The 27,376-nt window shown below is 40.6% G+C and overlaps 1 protein-coding gene across 1 annotated transcript in view; it reads left to right on the forward strand.

The window, feature by feature from the left end:
- The window catches only part of PLCB1 (phospholipase C beta 1), an 882,984-nt gene that overhangs the window by 378,990 nt on the left and 476,618 nt on the right, over positions 1–27,376 (forward strand). The window contains exon 4 of the mRNA XM_044292378.1: positions 23,083–23,223. Coding sequence (XP_044148313.1) covers positions 23,083–23,223 — 141 coding nt within the window. The remainder of the gene's footprint in view (positions 1–23,082; positions 23,224–27,376) is intronic.

Below are 27,376 nucleotides of genomic sequence, written 5' to 3' on the forward strand. Positions count from 1 at the left end.
AAAAAATAAATAAATAAATAAAAGTGGCTCCTATGTTGTAGGCGGGTCAAAATTGACAGAAGACACAAGAAGGCAGGGACAGCAATACCTTAGTCCATCACAAAATACCGCCCTGGCAGAACCAAATACCACAGTGCAGCACAAAATACTGCCGCCCCCACTGCATTATCAACTTCCCAAGAACGGCAGTAAAGTTGCTTTCAGGAGGGCACCTGTGGCTGCCAGCCAGATGCAAAAGTGCCTGACGCTCCTCGCATTCATTAATGCTGAGAGGATCAGCTATACTCAGCCTGCAGCCGTGAAGAGGGCTCAGGTGGCTCCTTGGGCATTGGCCCACCAGAAAATTTCCCTGCAGGGTCTTTGGCCAGGCCGACCCTGCCCTTCAGTGTTCTCATCTGTCCTGATCGGTAATGGGGGTTCCATCCATCAAACACTGATTGCCTATTCTAGGGAGAGACTTCAGTCTTTCAGTCAGGGAGAACCCCTTTGATGATTAATTTTTTGGGTGGCATGGCTAAGATTCACTTTTCTGGTAATCGTATCTTAGCCTGAACTTACTCTAAACATCTGCCACATTCTGTATTTCTTCCTTTTTTTTACTTCTTACTCTAGACAGTTGTTAGCTAACACCGCTATGAACCTGGGATACGTTTCCTGTCTCTTTACTGTTGAAGTCATTAATACTTTTGAAACATTAGTGGAATGGAGACCCATTCTCTGGAGCCCAGGTACTTTGTTTTATGCTATTGTTAGATTCGTTCTGCACTCCGGTCTGACCTTATGTAAAAGTAAGATTAGTGGAGTGTAACTACTGCCATTTCTCTATTATTTGTATGAGGAAAAATAATTCACACACATCAAAGAGTCTCACATATTATTCTACAGCCGGAGAGCTAACAATAGTAAGGAAGAACACAATATAAAGGGTTATTGCAATGATAGGATTTTATAGTGTATCACTAGGGTTTCTAAGAGCTAGACTTAATGTTGACAATTAATGGGTTTTGATTAAAGGGGTTGTCCAAGTATTTAATACTGATGTCCTATTCTAAGAATAGGTCATCAGTGTGTGATCGGTGGATCTGACTCCCGCCACCCCTATCAATCAGCTGTTCGAATAAACTGTGGTGCTCCGAGAAACGCTTTATCTTCTTCCTAGGCCAGTGATGTCACTATCATGGTCTAGGTGCAGCTCAGTTCCATTCAAGTGAATGAGGCTGAGCAGCAATACCAAGCACAGTCACCTGCATATTGACATTGCTCTGCTTGATAATCTGCAAAGAAGCCAAAGCGATCACTGAGCACCATAGCCTCCTCAAACAGCTGATTGATGGGGGTGCTAGGATATGGACACCCACTGATCACATACTGATGACCTATACTGAGGGTAGATCATCAGTATTAAACACTCAGACAACCCCTTTAAGGGGCCATGCATGGCCTTATATACAGAAATGATCTACTACATTCTGTGCCAGACCTCTGAATATTGGTACGTAGAAGCCCAAACTCTCAAACCCCAATAAAGTGATCAATTATAATTTGAATTTTTCATTGTGAAGAAAAGTGTTTTATTTTTTCTTTCATGCTCACTAAATATCACAGGCCTTTTCTGAATGTCATGATGCCAGGCAAATCACAGTCAAATTGCCAAATTATGGTCTGTCTCTTGAATATTGTTTAAAATGTAAGTGTATCTCACACAGCATGGCTGAACCAGTGAATCTGCATAATTTTCCCAAGGAACATTACATCCATGCATCACTGTGTCCTTCAGTGAGAAACAGTACCTCCTGAGCTGTGTCTAAGGCATCTTGTACAGCCATCCAGTACCCTGTGCTGTACTGATGAGGGGCAAGAACTCCGAAACAGGGCTGTCTGCAGATGAGTGCCTCAGGTTGGCTGTTATGAGTTAATTTGCATAGCCCACATGTTATTAAGTATAATATCAAGTGAAATGTAATATTCTGTAGTTCTCCCAAATAATGTTTTCTGTGACTGCCTGTCAGTGGGAGTGGACCCACTGTGCCAACTAACCAGATATCACTAAGGGTGTTGTCATCGCAATCTCCTGGTTTTCACCCTTTTATCCCCTATACAGGGATCTGGCCTTTGCTGCAGGGGAGCAACCACTCCTCTACATCTTGGAATATTTCAGGTGTAGTAAGTAACTGACCCATGGGGTCCTGAGACACCAGTGTGAAGCACCAAGGAATCAGGCAATACTTGTAGTCAGGAACAGGCTGAGGTCAAGGCAGGCAGAGTTTGCGTGTATCCATAAAACTGTTGGATGTCAGGGCAGGCAGAGTTCATGAGTATACGTAAATCAACCTGAAGCAGGCAGCAGAGAATCAATATGATAACCAGGCAGGAAGTCAGGATAGGCAGCAGATAGAGTCGATAAACAGGCAGAGTTCACTACTCAGCAGTCTAACAGAAAAGCACACCTTAACTGAAAACTCACAGGCTAGAAACCTAAAGTTCAGGCACCATCCCCTAGGAGAAGGTTCCTTAAATACCCAAAGGTGACCATCCATTGGCTTGCACAGATTTGAAACAATTGGACACTGGCCGTTTAAGAGCTGGGAGATGCATGTGCCCTTAAAAAGACAGGAAAAGGCCTTAAAGCCTGGTGCTGGCTGCCGCCTCCAACGTGGTACACAGGAGTACACCAGCCGTCCTCACTACATGAAGGCAGAGGAGATCTATCAGGGACCGGCCTTTGGGAGAGATGAGTGATGTGATATAGCATCTGTGCCTGCTGCTGGGTGGCGGTGGACACTGAGTGCCACCATGACACTGCCATTGTTTTTTTGAAATTAACCAAGTGTTTTAAAGCTACAAAATTGGAAACTTGTGTTTAGAATTCTTTTTTTCTATGGGATAATAGTTCGTCAAGTGAATGCAGGTGGGACCAGCTTATTTTTCTTTCTGGTGCTTGGGGGCATATTTTCTCTGAAAAGTCACATACTGTACAGGTATGTGTAAGGTGCAGCCGGTTTTATTGTTTAGTCACAAAACTAGCCATCCATTAAGTTTGCCATAGCAATTTCGGCAAGATTATGATATCTTAGAAGATTAAGTATGTACACTCCTCTTACTTTGACAAGGTGTAATTATTGGTGACCACTTTTTTCCCCATGAATTTAAAACTTCTGTAAAGTTCTGGAAAAATCAAGACTTCAAGGGGAAGGCAGGGACATAAAATAAGATGATAAATTAGGTAAGGGCAACCATGTTACTGAATCGATACATCCTATCCACCATGATCTAGATATTTATTCTACATGAATAGATCTTCCATTGTAGGGTGAGTCAATATTTCCACGATTAAATTGGGGCTTTGTAGTTGCTAATAGTAGTACTACAGTAATACTGCCATTTTTTTTTCTTGTTTTTGTTTTTGAGCCCGCCTATGGTGTGTCCATTTTATGTGGGTAGTCTTTTTTAAAAACTCATCTAAGAGCTCCATAGCAAATGCATAAATAGCTGGAGACAATGATCAGTTGGGTTGCATTTCTCACAGTGTGGGTTGAGGTATGGTTTTGACATGGAGAGACACCATTAAGCTTCAGGGCTTTCATGTCCAAAACATATGGATATTTATGCTTTCTTCCAAACTGTTATAAAGCCTCGGGCACTTGTAAAATGAAATAAATAAATGAAAAGAAGCCATCGTCCTAGAAAGGCAACAGCCTGCTAGAAATTGACCTGAGATGAATCAGATGACATATCTGGAAACTGATATTGCCTTGCAGCATCTTGCATGTTTATCTGCGCTTTGTGCCTTTCTTGTTTTTTTTGCTCAAACCCCTATACACCAGGGCCAACATTTTGCACATGAAAGCACGTTTTGATAAAAGCGCATTTTAATTATGCTTTTAGATGTTTTATTCAAAATAGCATTTACATATATAGATGAATCAAAGCTGAATACATAACTATAATTGGTGGTCCCAGAGGAACATTTAGAAAGTTTGGCAAGTTTGTGTACATGTTGGAACAGTGTTTGCATTCCGAGTACCATATGTTGCATATGATCATTTCTCAATGTTATCGTATGTTGCCTTTGATCGCTCAAGGGCCACATTCGATCTGCTGGGAAGAACAAAGTCATTAAAATAGAATCTTGTCCGTAGAGAAATTCATCAATAATAATGACCACTGATTTGCATGACGTCTGAGAAAATATTGAATGGAGTAAAGATTAGAATTCTCGCCATTTCCCAACCTGCATACTTTAAAATGGGTTGTCTCATTTCAGGCATTGGGGGCATATCCTAGGATCTCACACCTCTGGGACCCGCACCTATCTTTAGAACGGAGCCCGCAAAGTGATGCGCAGCCGCCCTCAATTCATTCCTATGGGAGCACCGAATATAGCTGAGTGCTGGCTTGGCTATTTTAGTCCCATAGAAGTGAATTGCGGGATATACTTTCCATTAATTTCAATGGGGCTGCTGAAAACAGCCAAAGACTCCTCTTGGCTATTTTCAGCATTCCCATAGGAGTGAATTGGGCAGTGTGTCCTCCTTTGCGGGCTCCATTCTAAATATAGGTGCAAGTCACAGAGGTGGGACCCACACCTATCAGACATATCTGACGTGAGTCCTTAAAGCACTAAGGGAATTCAGGTGCCCACTTCTATCCTAGACATTTTTAGTCATGTTTTATTAACATTTTTTTCAGATCCTTTTTTTTTTATAGAAATGTCAATGGGAAATGCTAGAAAAAATACCACAGACGGGGCATGCTGCAATAAAAAACAAAAAACGGTATGAACAAAAAATATGGATAACGAGATGTATAGACAGAATAGAATATAGACATCAGGTTTCTATTTAAAATTAATGATCTGCCCCTATTAGATGCAAATCTTGTAAACAATTTAGAAATTGTTAGCGTCTCTTTCAAGAATTGGGTTCAAAACACCTGAATAGTATCAGGTCTGTTCATCCTACAGACCAGGCATCCAGCTTCTGGCAGATGCTTGAATGAATTTTACTTTGTCTTTACAGTATTTATTACTGAAACATTTAATCTGTAAAGCAGGAGGATGATATACGTAGATTGCATCATACTGGAGATGAAAGATCTTACAATTAATTAGCTCCGGTGACTGCTCCATATCACATTTACAGAGGTCTGAAAGCTGGTCGCTATCACATGTATATGATGAGATGTTGCATTGGAAATATATATATTGTGGGGACTCGCTCTGGTAGACAGGATTAGCGGACGCAGTAATGAGTCAACTAGTGTAATGCTTTAGTTTAAATGTCAGTTCTTGTTCCTCTGTCCATGGCATCTAGGATTGCTCCAAACAACATTTCATTGTATTGTACATTGTATTACATTGTATTGTACAGTGACAATAAAGGCATCTTATCTTACAACAAGTTCTTTGGATCAAACAGTTCAGTGTTTTATTCACACTTTAGGCAAGTCACAAAACAAACAGTCATAATCAAACAAAAAGTCACCTTGCAGTGGTGGTGGTAATTCACACCGTGCAGCAATTCTGCCTCAAAGAATCATTGCTGATAGCAGCACCAACCTGTTTTTATGCCAAACAGGTAGCAAACCTTCACCCAGACACAAGGCTCCCAGATCCCAATACAGAGATCTGGCTTCTGAGCCCATCTGCCTATTTAAGGACAGCCAAAATCCGGTCCGGTATTTGACCTCACCTGGCTGTAAATCAGCCCAGCAGCACATGCTGGGAGGAAAATACCTGTTTTCCCAGACCAAACCTCTCACTGTGTCACAATATATACCAAGACCTTAACATTGCAAAAGATACTAACCCCAACAGTACCACATGCCACAATGGAGCACAAAGTACATCAAAGTAGTGACAGCCACATATACCCTATGCATATCAGCCAGACTTCCCTCATGATTGCCAGCCACATTGCCCCTGTAAATGCAATCATATTGTGAATAGTACAGTTCTCCATGTAATACACCTCCAGTATATAGATGGCTCCTCCACTCACAGTATATACACATCTCCTCCACTCACAGAATATACACAGCTCCTCCACTTACAGTATATACTTATCTCTTCCACTCACAGTATATACACATCTCCTCTACTCACAGTATATACACATCTCCTCTACTTACAGTATATACACATCTCCTCTATTTACAGTATATACACATCTACTCAGTCACCATATGGACACAGACAGATCCCATAAACATACATGGATGACTCAAATGAAGCTCCTCTTCATTGTGAGTACTTCTCTCTGCTCCATGGACTTGCACTGGCTGTTGCTGGGCTGGAAAATACCATGTGCACAAGGCCTTTCACACTTCTGTACTGGTAAGCGAGACAGGAGCGGCTTTGGAATCTGCTTATGCTGTCTGATATGTGATCATCCACTGCTAAGCCTGACTGAAGGCCAGGGCTCAGCTTAAGACCTGCTTCCTGCTCTCTCATACTGAGCCACCAGCGCCGGGTTGCTGGCTGCTTTCACTATACTTCAGCAGGCACACCAGGTAGCCGCTTCTTCTAGGTTTAAGGTTTACTCTTTTGGGGTGCCCATCAGCCCCACACCGCTGTAAAACAATGAAACGATGAAGGTGCCTGATAGAGATTCAGGGCAATACAGGTGCTTCTAAAAAAATTTGCATATTGTGATAAAGTTCATTATTTTCTGTAATGTACTGATAAACATTAGACTTTCATATATTTTAGATTCATTACACACCAACTGAAGTAGTTCAAGCCTTTTATTGTTTTAATATTGATGATTTTGGCATACAGCTCATGAAAACCCCAAATTCCTATCTAAAAAAATTAGCATATCATGAAAAGGTTCTCTAAACGAGCTATTAACATAATCATCTGAATCAACTAAGTAACTCTAAACACCTGCAAAGGATTCCTGAGGCTTTTAAAAACTCCCAGCCTGGTTCATTACTCAAAACCGCAATCATGGGTAAGACTGCCGACCTGACTGCTGTCCAGAAGGCCATCATTGACACCCTCAAGCAAGAGGGTAAGACACAGAAAGACATTTCTGAACGAATAGGCTGTTCCCAGAGTGCTGTATCAAGGCACCTCAGTGGGAAGTCTGTGGGAAGAAAAAGTGTGGCAGAAAACGCTGCACAACGAGAAGAGGTGACCGGACCCTGAGGAAGATTGTGGAGAAGGACCGATTCCAGACATTGGGGGACCTGCGGAAGCAGTGGACTGAGTCTGAAGTAGAAACATCCAGAGCCACCGTGTACAGGCGTGTGCAGGAAATGGGCTACAGGTGCCGCATTCCCCAGGTCAAGCCACTTTTGAACCAGAAACAGCGGCAGAAGCACCTGACCTGGGCTACAGAGAAGCAGCACTGGACTGTTGCTCAGTGGTCCAAAGTACTTTTTTCGGATGAAAGCAAATTTTGCATGTCATTCGGAAATCAAGGTGCCAGAGTCTGGAGGAAGACTGGGGAGAGGTAAATGCCAAAATGCCTGAAGTCCAGTGTCAAGTACCCACAGTCAGTGATGGTCTGGGGTGCCATGTCAGCTGCTGGTGTTGGTCCACTGTGTTTTATCAAGGACAGGGTCAATGCAGCTAGCTATCAGGAGATTTTGGAGCACTTCATGCTTCCATCTGCTGAAAAGCTTTATGGAGATGAAGATTTCATTTTTCAGCACGACCTGGCACCTGCTCACAGTGCCAAAACCACTGGTAAATGGTTTACTGACCATGTTATTACTGTGCTCAATTGGCCTGCCAACTCTCCTGACCTGAACCCCATAGAGAATCTGTGGGATATTGGGAAGAGAAAGTTGAGAGACGCAAGACCCAACACTCTGGATGAGCTTAAGGCCGCTATCGAAGCATCCTGGGCCTCCATAACACCTCAGCAGTGCCACAGGCTGATTGCCTCCATGCCACGCCGCATTGAAGCAGCCATTTCTGCAAAAGGATTCCTGACCAAGTATTGAGTGCATAACTGAACATAATTATTTGAAGGTTGACTTTTTTTGTATTAAAAACACTTTTCTTTTATTGGTCAGCTGAAATATGCTAATTTTTTGAGATAGGAAATTTGGGTTTTCATGAGCTGTATGCCAAAATCATCAATATTAAAACAATAAAAGGCTTGAACTGATTCAGTTGGTGTGTAATGAATCTAAAATATATGAAAGTCTAATGTTTATCAGTACATTACAGAAAATAATGAACTTTATCACAATATGCTAATTTTTTTAGAAGGACCTGTATGCTTGCAATCCGGGCCCAGGCCTCTGATCTACATGTCTAGCAACATCCCTGTTCCAATAATCTAATGGCAGATCTACAGAACTGATCACCCCTACAATATAATCACTTTTCTTGTATCCAGGAAATAAACTATGAGTTCTCCCCATTCTGTGGCATTGGTAACGAGTCTGCAGATGCAGCGAAAATGAGGTCTGTAGGACAAACAGTTGAAAATTATGAAAATTTTAAATAAAGACCAGTTGAAAAAAATATTTTAGCCCAAGAAAAGTAGAATGCAATAATAATAAAATAAAAAAAATGCCTAGATTGGTGACCCTAGCCTTTAAGGCTAGGCTTACATGCTGACTTGCGGCAAACCTAATGCTGTAAGGCTAAAATTGCAATTAATGTTAGTGAATGTGGTCACGCTGAAATGCAGCAGCTTTGAGTTCCTTCTGGCTGTTGCGTTGCGGTTGAAGTAATCGGCTGCTTGGGCCACCACCACATTAACTATGATTTGATTCCACGGTGTGACATTGCGACTGCTCGGCCACAAGCCCAGTGTCAGTAAGTAATTCAGCAACGAGCAAGCTTCTGTTTAACTCTCATTAAAAAACTTTTCCTCTTGTGTTGCCCATATGGAACATGGTGGTCTTAAAACTCCTAATGAAAACCCAGTGCATTTAGATGTAAACATACTTTTCATGGTTGATATAACTTTTCAGAGCTTCATCAGGGCTTTCTTAGTAATTACAGCCTCATACAGCTCACTTGTGGATAACATAATTTCCGAACATGGAATGCAAGCAATTAAAGGCCTTGTTAAAAATGAATGTGTCCAGATTTCCCCAGTTGCACAGCGGAGTGGAAAAAAAAAAATTGTGATTGGAACCTTAACAAATCTCGCTTTCCCATTCTTCGTTCTTCACATCTGTTGCTATTGTTTCCATGGATACAATAAAGCTTAACTGGATTGTCATTCTTTTTGATCTTGGACAGGTGGCACTTTTATTTCGCAGACACCAGACTATAGCGCAGCGTGCTAATAAAATGTATACATCACACCTACTCAATGTGGGGAGCTTAATTAGAATCAATTTACTTCTGCCATCATATCTGATTCATATCTTTGTTGGCTTTGAGTGATGTATGAGTTCTTTAAGGGCAATGGAATGGCGGGCGAGGAGAAGGGAGAGGAGCGCAGCTCCGGAGCACATCTGTCAGCTAGTGATGAGGGCTGAAAGACACATTGGAGATATAACGCATAAGAAAGATGCACATAAGCTGATTATAAATGTCATAAAGTATCTTTTTAGAGGATTGGTGTCATATTTGTGCTGCCTCTCTTGTACAATGTGTTCTCAGATTTTCCAGCACACACTTATATATCATTAGCACTATTCATTAAAGGGGTTGTCTCATGGCAGACAGCTCCTTTTAAAATAAAGCCAAAGCAGATCAGATGATTACATTGTATGTGGTATTACATGGCAGCCACTGAGATGAATGGCCATCCATGTTATAGAAGGACAGCTTGGGTCCACCATAATAGCAGATGCTTGGAGGGATTGTGTCCTTGTAGGGACTTGTACCCAAACCACTATCTCCACCTACTTGGACACTCTGTCCTAAATGATGGCCTCCAACTAGTTGACGGTCCCTACCTTAACTAAGAGCAGGGGCCTAAACAAAATGTGGTACAAATACCAGCAGATAAAGACAGAACCAGAAGGTAGAACATCATCCAAAACAGAGTTAAATAGCAGGCACGGTCAATACCAGGAGGTAAAGAAATATACTTGGCAGTCAGAGGCATGACCAAAGTCAAAGCAGAAATCAAGATCTAGGAGTTCAAAAATGTAAAAACGCTAGTGTGGCAATGATGACCAATCACAGGCACCTGTTGTTAGCAGCTGTCTGTTTAAATCTCCAAGCATATGACACCAGCACCGAGCCATATTGGCCTGACATCCCTGCTCCCTGATAGGCCAGCCCACCCCATTAGAGGGGCTGGTTGCCACATCAATGGCACAACCCTGGAGTGACTGGATTCGCCGCTAGAGAATGGACATGACAGATTGTCTCTCTACTCAAGCTCATAGAAAGAGGTCTTGATTTGGGGACACTTCCCTTTATGATGTCCACATGTTCTAAAAGAGCATATGGACAGGAGTTATCTTTGTGAGTTACATTATCATTAGTCATGCTTATCAGCATTCAGAAATTGGCTTCCAGGAGAGGAATGGGTGCTGTGCACCTCCAAGGTTTTTCCGGACACTTGTCTTTTGCAACCACCCCTCCTTTCCTGGTAAGCTCTGCCTCTTTTATGATGCACATTCCTTTTAGTGCCACTTCACATCACCTGAGACCAGGTATGGGCACCGAAGCTGTGGCTAATGATGCATCAACCCGGCACCAGATGCAGATAGAACTCATGGGATCCAGTAGATCGACTAGCTCTTCCATGAGTACAGGAGCCTCCCGGACCCTCCTGGAGAGTTGGCACGTATGAAATAAATACAACTATCTGTATTTCCTTAAGAATAATTCTGTAGATGAGTGGAAATAAACCTACTCAGGGTCCAATATAAGCATTATTTGCTTGACAGAACCCTTCATCGGAGAGGTATTCTGTTTTCAGCAAATATACTTTATTGAAATGTTATACAGTTTTGTAATATACCACATTTTGGTTTTCATGATTTCTTATTGCTGTCGGGGCATGTATTTACTTCCAGAGGATGTAAATCTGCCCTGGTTATGTGTGCACCTACATCACCATCATTATATGATCTATTCTAGACATATTCACTTACTGCAGGTAGAGGTAATAAAATGAGTAGGAAATTCATACACAAAGTCTATAGGAAAATGGTGACACTTTATACTAAATAATGAGGACATTTATTTGCCAAATAACTTTTTGTTGCTGTGCCAAAAAATGCCAGTATCTTTAAAACATATTTATATATACTTTCTACAGTTGGGGTGAGGTGTCATGTTTGCCGTTCCACTGTATAATTAAAGGGGTTGTCCCATGACTAAAAAAAATTAATCAGACATCATATAGTACATGACAATCTCTATCTAACAAAGCTAGAACCAGCCCTGTACCTCACATGGATCCAGAGATCTCCTCATTTATTGCTCTGCTAGATTTATATCAAACTGACAGGTCAGGGGGCGTGTCTTTACTGCTGCAGCTCAGGGGGAGTGTCTCAGCTCTCCCTATCACAGCCCAGGAGGCAGCTGAAGGATGAAACTGAGCATGTGCAGCCTTCTCAGAGAGCAGGACAAAGAAATAAGAAAAAACAAACAAACAGCAGGTGGCGCTATACAGATACATTTTATTGAGTAATTCAGTGGCTATGCTAAATTTTGAATTACATGTAATTCAAAAAGTATTCAAATGCAGGTGCTGGTTTGAAAACTCATGGGACAACTCCTTTAAAAGTGCCTTCTGGAAAAGCACCATATGTACAGTTGTAGCAGTGTCTGGCGTGCAGCTTGGACTGATTTGCCCCAGGGAAGACCATGGTTCTTTATCCAGTTGAATGACAAATGCATAATTTCATACTCAAATGTCGAGGAGAGTACCTTTCTAGCATCCCTATGTACAATTCCATGATGGTGGCCTCATGCTCACCTGCTGTAGAATGGCTGTGAATCATTTCCACCCTCCAGCATTGATGGCTGGGATCGGACAAAACTCCAATCCTGGATGTTAAAACCTTAAGCACTGCTGTATATACTGTTCATGGTGCAAAGGGAGGCTGCGGCTAACTTGATAATTGAGACAGTTTGGCGCCCAATAAAGGTCCATAGGATTGCCTGGTTATGGTGTCTGTTAGGGCATAACACAGGTACTGTATGCGTTAACAAAATGCATTTTACATACCCTGTCATATGGACATAATGTTCATTACAGTGAAAAAAAACTGTGAAAAGTCTCCAAGTACTATAATAATGTTTAAAAAATGAAATAATATAATGAGACACTTTTTTTTTTTATTAATCATCTTTATTTACCCATAAAATAACCACAAAAACAAATATAGTTCCACACGCTTTTCTTGCTCAGTACAATAAACACTCTCTATGAATTTTATAGTGAAGGACATTAAAAAAATGGAAAAAGAAACAATGGGGGAATTGCCTTTCGTATGCATTCTGGCATACTCAAAAATGTATGTGAATTAAATGCTACCATGTAGTTATCAAAAAGTCATGGCTAAGAAATATACAACCTGTTCCACAAAATATGCTGTAAAAGCTATGTAGTATGAGATAAGCCAGAAACAAAAAAAAATTATCTTGGCCTTCAAAGGGGTATTCGCTAGGATATACCCCCATTGTCTGATAGGTGCGGGTCCCACCTCCTATGGGGCCTACAGAAATAGGCGGCCCCATAAAAATGAATGGAGGGCAGCTGCGCATGCGCAGTGCTCCCTCCACTACTTTCCCCGCTAAGTTCTCCATGTAAGTGCGCCCTCCATTCATTTCCCCACTCCGTTCTTGTTGTAGGTGCGGGTCCCAGAGGTGGGGCCCGCACCTATCAGACAATGGGGGTATATCCTAGCAATATGGCCCCATTGTCTGTGAAGGCAAAACCTCTTAAATGCCATAAATGGTTTGATTCTTAAAGGGTTAAAATCCCCCCCAAAAAGCCCTTTAAGGTAACATAGTAACATAGTTTATAAGGCTGAAAAAAGACATTTGTCCATCATGTTTGGCCTGTCATCCTGCAAGTTGATCCAGAGGAAGGCAACAAAAAAAACTGTGAAGTAGAAGCCAATTTTCCCCACTTAAGGGAAAAAAATTCCTTCCCGACTCCAATCAGGCAATCAGAATAACTCCCTGGATCAACGACCCCTCTCTAGTAGCTATAGCCTATAATATTATTATTAGACGCAGAGGATGTCCCCTCGTCACAGTCCTGGGGATAAATAGATGAGGGGAGAGATCTCTGTACTGACCCCTGATATATTTATACATAGTAATTAGATCTCCCTTCAGTCGTCTTTTTTCTAAAGTGAATTACCCTAATTTTGATAATCTTTCTGGGTATTGTAGTCCCCCCATTCCAGTTATTACTTTAGTTGCCCTCCACTCGACCCAATTTAGATAGGGGGTTATTAGTATTAATTTGTCATCTTAGGCTACATGCACACAAACGTTGTTTGTTTCAGTGTCAGTTCTGTTTTATTTGCGGATAGGATGCGGATCCATTTATTTCAATGGGTTTGCAAAAAATGCGCACAGCACACCGTGTGCTGTCCGCATCAGTTTGGCCGTTCCGTAGCCCCGCAAAAAAATAGAACATGTCCTATTCTTGTCCTTTTTAGGCATTGTTACAATGGATCCATTAAAAAAAAAAACGGGTGGCATACGGATGTCATCCGTTTTTTATGCCGATCCGCAATTTGCGGACCGCAAAACACATACGGTCGTGTGCATGTAGCCTTAAGCTAGATTCATGTTTTTCCAACCCATTTTAATAGTGTAAAATAAAAAAAATATATATTGTGTACTCTGCCTTAGATGAACCATTGTCCTGTTGTGAAGAGAGGTCTCTTGTTACCTCCATCCTCTATTAGCTGGAGTTGGGAGTCATGACAAGCCCATTGATTTTAATAAGAACTGTTGCATGTGTCGATTTCCCCAAGTTCCACCATGGACTACAGCTGATCGCTGGGGGTCCCGCAACAAGGCACATTGTCATGGGGAGGCCCTTCTACATACTAGTATATCTATAAGTAAATAGCAGTATTTCACATATTGTTACAGTTTCCAGCTTGGCCATTGAAAATAATACAATTCATTGTCTTGGTACACAACTTTTTGTTTAGTCCATATGTTTTTGAAAGTGAGCGGCCATAATTTGGCCATATTATTTACTGTGTTGATAACAAAGTGTACATTTTAATTCAAAGCTGGGAGACAGAATGTAGGAGCTGTTGCTGAGGAGCCATGTCTTTGCTGAGTTCACTTGCACATGAAGCACCTTCTCTGAACTGGGAAATCTTTGAAGCTCAGTTATAAGAAGCATTCTGAAATAAAAGAAATGACAAGCGGTGTCTGGGATCACATCGAATCCACCACATACATTTCACTAATAGGGCTGAAAAGTTTTAGTTCACATTTTCTTGCAAATGTTTTTTTCCCATTCAAATCATGTAAAAGTAGTAATATGTAAGTGCATCTTTCTTTTTCAATGTCAAAAAGTTCCTTTCAGAACACAATATACAGTAGATATGGGAATGAGGTAATGGGATTAATATGGTGATATCTCATGGGATTTTTTTAAAATCTGAGCCTAAATTCTCTCTAAATTCAAAAATTTGATTTGGTTATTTCGCAACGTGACAATTGTGCCGCTCCCCATCATTTTACCCCTCAGATGCCACGTTCATACATGATTGCGGCATCTGATAGCAATAATGGGGTGTAAAATAAAAAAATCTAAATGAAATCATACTTACCTCATCCATTTGCTCGCGACAGGCCGGAAAAGATCTGGCACGAAATCTCGCACAGCCCGTGATGACGTCATATGTCACCGAGCACGAGATTTTGTGCATGATCTTTAATCCAGGTGGCCTTTTTACACCATACAGTTTTTTTTACACTATTTCATGGAAAATCGATTCACTATCGACATAGGATAGGTCATCAGTATGAAAATCTTGGAAAACCCTTTTAATTTATAACTTCTTGCAGGAATAATAAAGGAATTGCACAACATAGGCCTCTTGCACACGACCCTATGCCCTCCAAGACATGCGGTTCTTGAGCGGGCCATATGTCCCGGAGCTACATTGATTGTGTGCATGTGTGCATGGGACATATGGCCCACTCACGGACCGCATGTCTCGGAGGGCATATGGTCGTGTGCAAGAGGCCATAGTCATACGAATGATTCTCAAAAATTGTTATTGCAAGGGGATTGAAAGTACGTACCTGCTACAACAGACATGTCAGGATTGGGGACAGCTCCTCTTAGATTTCCCCTGTAGTGTTGCTGTGTTCCCCTTCTTAAGTACAGCTGATTACAGGGGATCTTGGCAGTAAAGTCTCCTAAAAAAAAAAAAAAAAAGCTTATTTGGGAGTCCTTCTAATGACAATGACTATCCAAACCGGATAACCCCTTTAAAAGCAGTAGATGAAAATTACTTTATGCTCTTATACATCTGTCTTTATGAATTTTTTTTTTTATCACTCGGAGAATATCACATTTTTACGATGCTGGGGGAATATTTAGAGTTAATCTCTTTGCTACAAATCAACCTACATTAATAAAACAGACATACAATCCTTTTATCCACCTCTGGATGTGATTGAACGCATCAGTTCTTTTTTTTATTTCAGTCTATAAAAACGGGATTACAAACAAATAAAGCTCGGCTCGGTTTTCCATCGTTAGAAAGGCAAAGAGAAACAGAATATATTGATTTCTTGGAAAGATGGGTTTTGCAGTCTTTTCATTGTAAACCTACAGCCTTATGCTGGCTGATGATATGTGACAGGTAGGATATTTCAAGCAGTCTCTTATATTGGGATCTGAGAAAATTGAAAGCACAGTAGACCTTCTGCTAATACCGTTAAGCTACTCTTTGACACTTAGACGTACAATGCAATTGCAATGCAAAAGATAAAACCTTTGACATAGACATAAACGGACTGATAGTCCATCGCGGCAAACATTTATTTAGCAGTTTCAATACAAATATTTATTATAATGGAAATTCATAGGAAACTACTGTACCATTGACAAATAATGAGACCTCCTATATAGATAGGTAACCCATTGTCAGTTTACTGCTATTGTGAGGGGAAGATGTTACCTGCAGGATAGGCCTCATGATAATAGTAGGCATATAATCTGGATGATAGTATGACAGCTCTTTTGTTTGCTTGTAAGGTCTAGACTAAAGATACTCACATCAAATTCAGTCTTTTACTCCCCTTCGTCTCTGATAAGTGAGGTTATGATGTGCTAAAAATCCAACCAAAAAGAAAGTTAAAGAGCCAGGACAGAAAGTAGAATAATAAAAAAATATATATAGAATAGTTATTAGTGTTGAGCAAATTGAAGTCAAACAAATTGACTTTGATCAGAATTTCAGGAAAAACTTTGCGCTTCGTGGTACGGAGTCTATTTTTCCTGATATTTTGGCAACAAAAATAAAAAAAACTCAATTAGCAATAATTTTGCTTGTGGAGAGGCTGTCGAGACCATCTTGATTAAAGATACTGTGCAAAATCTTGGGCATTGTGACATCTGACATCACCACATCACTGCGCTGACCGGGCACAGTGACGTCATCAGTGACATACAAAGGAATGTGCTTTGTGATGAAGTAATTCGTCATGAATCAAATTTCTTAGTAAAATTCAACAAAGCATCTGAATCGAATTTTTTATAACTTCATAACATCACTAATAGTTATATATACCGTAGTTTGTTAATTTGGGATTCAATTACAGGGTCCAGGGTCTCTTTAAAACTGCATTGCAAGAGAGAAATAGTATAAATTCCATGTCTCAGCACTATAGGCACTGTCAGCAGTAATTACTAAACAGAATCTATTTTCTAGCTGAATCGAAAATTAACACAATATTAAATTTCTAAAAATGTACAGATTATACCAAAACTAAAATTTTATCTGAATATTGCCGGTGTGTAGAGTCATGTAAAAGCGGCATGGTGGCGCATAGTCATTGTCATGTACCGGGGACCAGACCAGCCCACCGCGTCACGTGACAAGGGTTGCCCAAGCTCTTCAGGCCGATTCACCTCACGCCCTCACACGCTGTTACGCCCTATGCTGGGCCTTAACTCGAGCATAATTCGGCCCCTGAAGCCTGCCACTCACTAACACAAAACTGTCACTGCCACCACCTGTCAGTTATAAGGTCGACAGGACACCCTGAGTGTTCCACTCGCAAGCAGACACACACACACGGTAGTAAGCCTCACGGAAAAACAACATACAGCCTCAGACTGCACTCCACTCTTCATGGAGCTAACAGGTTCTTAAGGTTACAAGACAAACCATCAAACTTTTAGGTTTGATGTATTAAAAATAGACAGCACTTGGTTACAAAAAATGATTAACAAGAGACATACATAAATGGCAAACAATTGTAAAACAAAAAGGAGAAAACAAAGAAAGTTCTAATACTTAGCGGTTGCGTGGTAAAAGTGCTTTCCTCCCAGGAGATTTGGGCCGAGTAATAGTGCACAAACCAATTTCGATTGGATCTCCCACTTTGTGACACCCAAATATCCAGGGATTACATGTTTATGCCTTTCCTCCAGGGGCAGGCCTGAGGGGGATTTTCCCTCCCACTCTGACTCAGCCCCTCTGGCCAAGCTTCATTACCCATGCAGCCGGCCCACTGGCCATCTAGTGAACAGGTATGAAAATATCAAAAATATATCTTCACCAGGGCAACTGGGAAACTACAGACCCAAGACCTTCTTCATAATTCATATATTATCTTTCCGAGTCCTAGCATATCAAACGAGACACTCAGAAGATGAGATCCTTATTTTAAGAAGATGAAGGCGAGTTGATACGCCATGTCTGGTGTCCATGCGATGCCCCCATCATACCAGATATGATGAGCTGGGTTTTGGAGACATCAGCCCCATCCTGAACAAGTTATGATGGATTACAACTTATTGTTCATTCTCTGGTAAGAAGCCCCAATGCTGACACACAGCGCCAGAGAGTTTGCTGTCCCCTGTCCTGAGTGATCAGCAAACGAGACCATCCTGGTTAGCATCTCTGTGCTAACTAACCCCAGGGGAGCAGTTTGCTGTTTTCACAGGTATGAGGCAGATATCTCGGCACTATATGCAGCCTTCAACCAATTCATCAATGGCTGCTGACCTGGCAATACAAATACATAAATACATACTGTATATGAATGTGAATCACACTGGACTATGTTACGACATATACCCATGAAACATATAATATCACAGCAAACATTATAACTAGGAATAAGGCGGTCCTTATTCCTGACAGTCATAATTCCTGCCTTGTTCTGTAACCCCTGACTGACTCTTAGGGCTCATGCACACGACCGTGTCATGTTTTGCGGTCCAGAAATTGAGGATTCGCAAAACACGGATGCTGCCCGTGTGCGTTCTGCAATTTGCGGAATGGGTTACCCATAATAGAAATGCCTATTCTTGTCTGCAAAATGGACAATAGGACGTTCTATTTAATTTTTTTTGCCCCATGAAACGAAGCAACGGATGCATCTTTTGTGGCCCCATTGAAGTGAACGCGGAACCAAACAACGTTTGCATGCATGAGCCCTTGCTGGTACTCTGGCGGTTGCATAGTGTATTAGATATACTGAATGAAGTAACATAATTGCTTGACTCTCCTGTAATATTGAAGACATTTAGAATGAGCACATCTGAGTGTTAGCATCTGGACTAAATCCCAAGCATATGTTTCCAATGAAGGATTATTTGCCCTGCCATTTTACTGTACATAGCATTGTTACATGAGACATCCTATTTTCCATGTGTAAATCAAAGGAATGTTACAGGCACAACTGTTTTTTGTGGCTCCGTTTCCTCTCAATCATTTTTATTACCAGCGGTAAAGTTAGTTTTACTTCAAGTGAGGACTGGTTTGTTCTTAAATCAGATGTAGTGACGTCTGGAGATCTCTGATGCGTTGATGTTTTGGGCCTAGGGAACGGAGTTGTTGCTTTGGGTTGATTTTTATTGTCATTTACAGCAGAAAGTAACTTGTAAGACTGGTATAAAGAGAAGCTAAGGAGTAAATACTGGTTGATGATAAGCCTTAAAATATCGTTATAACACGTGCAACATTTAGAAAAGGATATTTCAACCTCTGATGTATTATTGAATAGAATAAGAAAAGTTATATTCAGATTTCTTTTAATAATTATTTAGGGGATTATTCTAGGAAAGTTTGAAAGAAATCTTCTCAAAACATGCATAATGCATGTGTTATACTCCAGAGGTTCAGTCACAATTCTTTAGGCTTCAGAGATGAAATCTGGAATTCCGTCTTTTTTGTTTGACCATGTACAATAAATGGGTCAGCTACTGTAAACTGATTTGGAGGTGCCTGATGTAAGTTTGTCGGCAGTTTCCTATAGCAATTAGCAGAATTATGAAGGCCGCTCTGGGATACAATTTAAGTTGGAACTGAAGGTTTGCAAAGTTTCTTATAATTTTACATAGACACATTCGGAAAGTGTTCACTTTTTCACATTTTGTTATGTTGCGGTCTTGAGCTAAAATTTTGAAAAAAAAATTGTTTTCTGCATCAATCTGCACTCAATACCACATTACAAGAAAGTAAAAACAGAATTTTAGAAATGTTTGCTAATTTAATAAAAGACAAAAAAAATAATAATGCATGGACAGGACCTGTATGCAGACCCTCTGCTTTGACACTTGAAATTTAGCTCTAGAGGTCTCCCATTTCTCTTGACCATCTTTGAGACGTTTCTACACCTTGATTGGAGTCCATCGGTGGTAAATTCAGTTGATAGGACATGATTTGGAATGACAAACCCCGGTCTATAGAAGGTCTCATAGCTGATAATGCATACAATATCAGAGCAAACACCAAGCTGTGAGGAATAAAAAACTGCCTGAAGAGCTCAGAGACATTTTTGTATGTAGGCACAGATTTGAAGAAGGATACAAAAAATTTCTGTTGCAAGAGCTTTGTGGCCTCCACAATTCTTAAATGCAGGAAGTTTGGAACAACCAGGGCTAAGAAGCGTAGGAGAAGAGCCTTGGTAAGAGAGGTGACCAAGAACCCAATGGTCACCCTGATTGAGCACCTAAGATCCTTTGTGTGGATGGAAGAAAGTTTCAGAAGGTCAACTCTGCAGAAGGCCATCACTACAGCACTCCACCAATCTGGACTTTATGACAAAATGGCCAAAAAGAAGCCACTCCTTAGTAAAAGACACATGAAAGCCCGTCTGGAGTTTGCAAAAAAAAAGCACCTAACGGTCTCTCAGACTGTGAGAAATGAGGTTCTCTGGTTTGATAAAACCAAGATCAGATGTCAAAACAAGATTATCGTTTTTCCATTTTAATAAATTAGCAAAGGCTGCAACATATATACAAGTGATCTCTGTACCCAAGACAGTGCGGGACGCCGCACCGAGGTCCAGAGCACCAATTCCCCCACAGGAACCATATATCTTTCCAGAATTACAAGACCTCACATTATATCCACTGCAATTTTGTTTTAAGCGCTACTTATGGGACAATATGTTACATACCTAATGTATAGTACCTCTCCACCATTTTAAATTTTTATTTTTAGCGCTACCTTGGGACCACCTGATGATGAACTATACTATATAAGACTACACATTTTTTTCCATTTTTTCCATTTTATCCCATTTTTCCATTTTTATTTTATTTTATATTTTTTATCTCACACCACTATATTTTTCACAAATACTGGGAAAGTTATCCCACCTATTTGAGCCAGCCACAAAAGGCTCTACCTCTTGTTCCCCATGGATTCATCCCAAGATCACCTAATATCAGCCACCCCCCATCTGGCACCCGTACCAAGTGTCCAGACCACCACACCCACCTCTTTTTCTAACACATTTACCCAATTTTAATATACCTAGTATTTTAACTAAATAAAGACCATTATATTTATCCCATTTATGAGTGTGCCTGCTACCTTTTTATTCTAAATCTTCTCTTTTTGACTGGGTGAGTCAAAACCAGCAGTTCAGCACCTCAGCCATTCTACTGAACAGTCGAGCCGCTTTAATCCCACCTATAACATATATACAAAATATGAAAAAAGTTAACTTTCTTAATGCATTGTATATAAAGTGGCATAACCTTAAAATTGTATGTAACTGAGCTATTTACAAAGAGAAGGTAGTCCAGGTTGAGGGCAGTGATGAGGATGTCACACCTATCAATTTTGTGATTGTATTACATAAGGTGCAAAACCTATACGATAAGCCAAGACAATTTGAGACCATAGTGATACTGTCATCACTGATTGTTCACACTGGAAATTATAATATCCAGTTGTCAATATATTTATTATATACAGGAGGAGTAACAGAGGAACAGCACAATGTTGAATTCTTATTAAAGTTTCTCTAAAATTGTTATTTTATTGGCAACGCAATTATTTACTAAAACAGTCTGCCAGGCTGCCATCCAAAAAATAGAATTTATTTTTGCTGGAAATCATTCAATTTCATGTTGGAATCAGTACTTTCCATTTAACTATGCCATAAATCAAATATAGTCAAATTATATTGTATGGCTAGGTGATATAGCAAAAAAGAGGTCACATAAAGTGGAATATTCTGGCTTTTATGAGAGGTTTTAGAAATCTACATTTAGCCAGTAAACAGGTATAACGTATATGCCTAACCTTCTATATTGGTATACTATCTAAATGGATTACGCCATAGTGAACCTATTTTGGGGCAGTGAACCGTGTCTTCACATAAGATTGGTCTGTCATCCTGCGTCACAAAAGGCCACATTATTTTCCTCGGTGATGAATTATAATGTCATTGTGATAGATTATCTGTGTTATAGTGTTATGATCGGGTCAAGTAGCCAATGGGCAGGAATCGCTGATAAAGTGAAATGATGTAAAAAAAATCAAAAAAAAATCTGTTTTTGTAAAGTGTGATATTCCCACGTTACCTGGCTGATTCACGTTAAAATATAATTTGGTGGAATCGTACACACTTCTTTAACGCCTGATCATGACTGAATGCTATAAGTAAAAATAGTGGTGCCTCTACCCTTTGTAATCTCTTTGCGGTATGCGCTGCATAGTGACTATATGGTGGTAATGCTATTCTAGTTAGTAAAGGCTGAAATAGAATCAGATTGATAATTGCCTATCTGCGCTGATTCGACTGTGCGGCTGCACCGTTCCTGATATAATTTGATGTCTTCTGTCAGGCCGTATGTTTTGTCTCATTCTGCGGGTAACAAGATGCAATTTGACAGTAATACGATAATCCCAAACAGCAAAACAAAAAAGACATAAAATAATGGTAATTATGGCTGCTCGTCTATAGCTCGCCTGACTCTGAGATAAAAAAAAAAAAAAAAGCTTTTCTTAAAAAGGCGCATTTACCGTACCTATTAAAAGGGTTGTCTGGTTTCAGAAATCACTGCTGAGACCAGTGACTGGCTGCAGTGGTCACGTTCATGTTTTGGATTTTTGGTTTGCAGCTGATACGGACTCAACTCCAACAGAGGAGCGCTCCGTCTTTCCTGCCGTAGTGTGGTGCCGTACTGAACTTTCTTTTTGGCATTCTTCAGCATAGTCTGGTTTCTTGCTGAAACCAAACAACCCCTTTAACTTGTCAGAACTGTAATGTGAGGAATGGGGAATCCATCATCAACATGGAGCTATCCTATACTTTCTGGTGCTGTTGCTGGTAGTCCAAGGATCTCCGATTCTCAGTTCCACAATGGTGTGTGAAGGGTTGGGGTTTAAGAGATATTTGATATTTTGTGTGGAAAGTGGTCCGATCTTCTAATGAGTCCTTCTTCTCTAGGCAGCTGCCACTGTTGCCAGGTATATGGATCTGGCCATATCACATCAGGTAAATGGCTTCCACTCTATGAATGGGCATGGACAGCCACTCTTAGATAGCAGCTCTTTATTCTCATTAGTCTTCATCATGAGACAATCCCTTTAATGTTTGATGTGCTATAAGCTTTAAAGGCAATGTGTCATCAGAAAATGACCTGTTGTCGAAATCAAGTTTTTATGTTAAACATATTTTTAAACAATTTTTGGTGATTTTTTTTTTATATTTTTAACTTTTTGTGCTTGCAGGACCCAAAGCTGAAGGAGCAGTTGGAAGTCGGAAACTTTGGAGGTCGATTAGAATATCGGATGTTTACCATTGTGTACGGCCCAGATCTGGTTAACATTTCATATCTGAATTTAGTAGCATTTCAAGAAGAAATTGCAAAGGTAGGTTATATTCACTATTGCTTTAAGGGGAATCTGTCACCAGCGACCGCTCTCAAACTGTTTGTATAGAAACATCGCTGTGGTTCACCTGATAAAAACACTGTTTTTCATTTGTTGAGCCGAGGCTGTGTTCCCGAGTTATGATATTTTTCTAAATACGAAGTCGTTTGGTGCAATGAGGGCATCACCGTTGCTCTTGTTTCACTCAAGCGCCATTCATTTCTGTGACCAGACCCTCCCTGCTTTGATTGACAGGGTAAGGCGTTGTCCAAGCAGCAAGGGAGGAGTGCAACGGTGACTCCCTCTTTGCACCAAACAATTAATTTGCGTATTAAGAAAAAGTATCATAACTCGGGAACGGAGCCGCAGATCAAAGAATAACAGTGTTTTAATCAGGTGAAGCACAGCGATGTGTCTATGCAAACAGTTCAATGGGGAGGTCACTGGTGACAGATCCTTTTAACTGTTTTGTATTGGCTACAATATGCAACGTCATCAATTTAATTAAAGAAAAGTTAAAACAAATGGTTTGTCAAAGGACATTCTGTTGGAACATTACGGATACTATGGACCTTAATTAGGGTATATAATGTGGAATATAAACACTATAAACACTAGGTTTCAGAAACAATAAAAAGAGTGATTATAGTAATAGGGAAATCAATGGTCATGCTACTTCCTAGATCAGTAGTACCAGGAGCAGCACAGGCTAATAACGTATAGGAAAGGGAAGTATTGGGCTCCAAATAGGAGGCTCACCTTAAGGGGTTGTGCAAACCGTAGGCACAACTCTCGAAGAAGCTTGTCCGAGTGGTAGAGGGTGGATCCCAAGAAAGGGCGGTCTACAACCACGGATGTTGCTCTTCTTATCGGGGATGCCTGGTTCCCCAAGAAGATTTGGAAGTAAACACGTTCAGGAAAACATCCCTCGGCGCAAGGAACCAGCTGGAAGGATCCAGATTGATGTAGGTTGTCAGTAGTTTATTAAGCAGAGAGATACAATGCGTTTCAGGGAGTTATCTCCCCTCTATCAGGTAAAAACTACATAGGCCCCATACAAGCAGTTAAAGGGAATGTGCCATCATAAAATGACCTGTTGCTTAAATACAGTTTTTTTGTTAAACAGATTTTGAAAGGATGTGTTTGTGATGTTTTATTTCATTTTCCATGTCACTATTCATAATTATAAAGTATCCTAAGTTCCTGCAGTTTTCTCACTGGTCTATAAACCTAATAATAGGCGCCACGTCTTAGTCTGTACAGATCACTTCAGGCCAAGTTCACATCTGAAACACCTGCTTCATTAATGCTATCTGCGCTAGCACATCTAAAAAAAAACCCGCTAGGGTCATTTATTAAACTGGGGTAAAGTAGAACTGGCTTAGTTGCCTATAGCAACCAATCAGATTCCACCTTTCATTTTTTACAGCTCTGTAGAAAATGAAAGGTGGAATCTGATTGGTTGCTATGGGCAACTAAGCCAGTTCTACTTTACCCCAGTTTGATAAATGACCCCAACTGATCGGCTACTTGCTAATGTGGCTATAACTCTGGATTAAACTGTCACTGTGTGTTCAAAGCATAGAGCTGACTACCTGCGTGGGACCGATCAATCTATTCAGTCTCATTTCCTCCTGAGAGTCAGTGACAGGTCCATCCTCTTCGGCTCACCACGATGGCACCATAGCTACCCACGTGTATTCCTCAAGAAACTTCTGTGTAACGTCACACTGTAGATACGGAAGCCTCTGTGGACCAAAAACCTCTCCATCGCCATTTCAAAATGCATGGATTCCATCGTCGACACAGCCTCTGTTTAAATAGGTTCCATATTCTTGGGTTGGCCTTAATCAAGGATATTCCCTCCACAATACATTTCAATTACTCCTAGCATCTATCCCACTAAGTCTACCTTCACACTGGCGTTTTGGCTTTCCGTTTGTGAGATCCGTTCAGGGCTCTCACAAGCGGTCCAAAACGGATCAGTTTGCATTCTAATGCATTGTGAATGGCAAAGGATCCGCTCAGAAGGCATCAGTTTGCATCAGTTCAGTCTCCATTCCGCTCTGGAGGCTGCCTGCAGCGTTTTGGTGTCCGTCTGATGAAACTGAGCCAAACGGATCCTGACACACAATGTAAGTCAATGGGGACGGATCCGTTTTCTCTGACACAATCTGGCACAATAGAAAACGGATCCGTCCTCCATTGACTTCCAATGGTGTTCAAGACGAATCCGTCTTGGCTATGTTACAGATAATACAAACGGATCCGTTCTGAACGGATGCAGACTGTTGTATTATCTGAACGGATCTGTCCATGACGAATCCGCACAAAACGCAAATGCCTGAAATTTAACTCATTCAAACCTGACTGACTTCCAAAAAACTAAATGTACATGTAAAATACCTAAACATTGTGTACATAAAACACACCATCTGAACAGAGCTTAGGTATTCAAAAAGCCACCAATTCAGTTTTAATGGTTTGATCATGTAGGTGCCGCACAGTTTAGGTGGTAAATCCATTTACTTCCATCTTCTCATGACATACCGTACATTTGATAAAATTACCAGCCTGTCTCTCTGGTTGGACTTTTTCAATCTCTGGTTGTAAATCTGCTTTGTGAACTAAGGCGCTCTATTCCGGTCACTGTATACGCTAACTTTCAGCCGGACAAAACTACATGCAGCATTTTTTTTGTCTGGCTGAAAGCCGGCATAAATACCAGAAAGCGTCCGGATCCCATTATAGTGAATGCGGATTGGGTAGTACATGGTGGTATCCGGATATGGCGGATACAGTGAACTCCGTCATTCTGTTCCCAACACAGAACAGATATTCACAACACAGATGTGAATGTAGCCTTACAGATATTAAAATATTAAAAGGACAGATATCACCTCTGTATAGATAGCACAGAATCATTCACAATAAACATCATCACAACATGCAATATTACAGCTTATCTGCTCCCTCCTGATAGAAATCAATGAGTTCCATCCAGATTATTGTGTCTATGGCCTATGGTGGCTGATGTACAGTATATCTCTAACTGCTGTTAAGAACAGCTCAGAAAACATGGCCGCCCCCAAAGTCATGTTCAGGAAATAGAAGAATATGTCACTAACTGGTTTTAACTGGCAGAAAAGAAATGATAGGTGTCACATTCCCTGTAAACGATGAGCAATCACTTAGCTGCTGGGTTCACAAAAATCAATGATAAGAGAAGAGGCAGTAAGTTATGTGCTATCTGATGTCCGAGGGAGGTTTGTGAAGAAAATAGATATATGGATAAATTAGTAAGGGAGTTTTGTGCATTGCTTAAAGGGGTTCTCCGGGAATTAAGAAAATTAAAATGCTTAAATATTACTTTTTTATAAATATATTCCTAAATACCTCTCATTAGTTATCATTAGGAGTAATAAAATGTCCGCCGTCCTATTAGTACACACAGAACCTGTCCTATTCACACAGGAGGACAAGTTACTTCACAACACTACGCTAAAGAGCTGCCTCATCCTCCTCTCTGCTCTACTTGTCAGGGATTATTGTCCTGAATACAGCTGATAAGATCTTTAGCTAAATCTCTGTGGGAATGGAGTTCATGAGTAGACATAAAGTACACAGAGGATGGACAGGACAGACTGTAATGGAGACTGCAGACAAGTGCTGCTGCTTATTCCACCCTGCCTCCGCTCTGTACTTCATGTCTACTTATGAACTCCATTCCTAGAGATTCATTTTATTAGCTGTATTCAGGACCATAATCCCTGACAAGCAGAGAGGAGGATGAGGCAGCTCTTTAGCGCAGTGTTGTGAAGTAACTTTTCCTGCTGTGTGACTAGGACAGGTTTTTTTGTACTAGGACGGCGAACATTTTATTTCTCCTGATGTTTGCTCCATAGAAAAAACAAGCCATTATAACTAATGAAATGTAATTGGGAATATATTTATAATAAAGATCACCAAATTTGGATTTGGTGATTTCTGTAATGGGGACACCCCTTTGCTCAGTTTTCCTTCCTTTGAGGGATATCTGGCTTTCGCTGTGTTGAAGACACATAACTGGGGCTCCGCGGTTATTTTGCATATCACTGTTTCCCAGGGAGCTGGGATTGCTTTGGATTGCTGTATCGAGACTCTTAAATGAGGC

This window comes from Bufo gargarizans, chromosome 4 (genome assembly GCF_014858855.1).
Source record: "Bufo gargarizans isolate SCDJY-AF-19 chromosome 4, ASM1485885v1, whole genome shotgun sequence".
NCBI classification, from domain to species: Eukaryota; Metazoa; Chordata; class Amphibia; order Anura; family Bufonidae; genus Bufo; species Bufo gargarizans.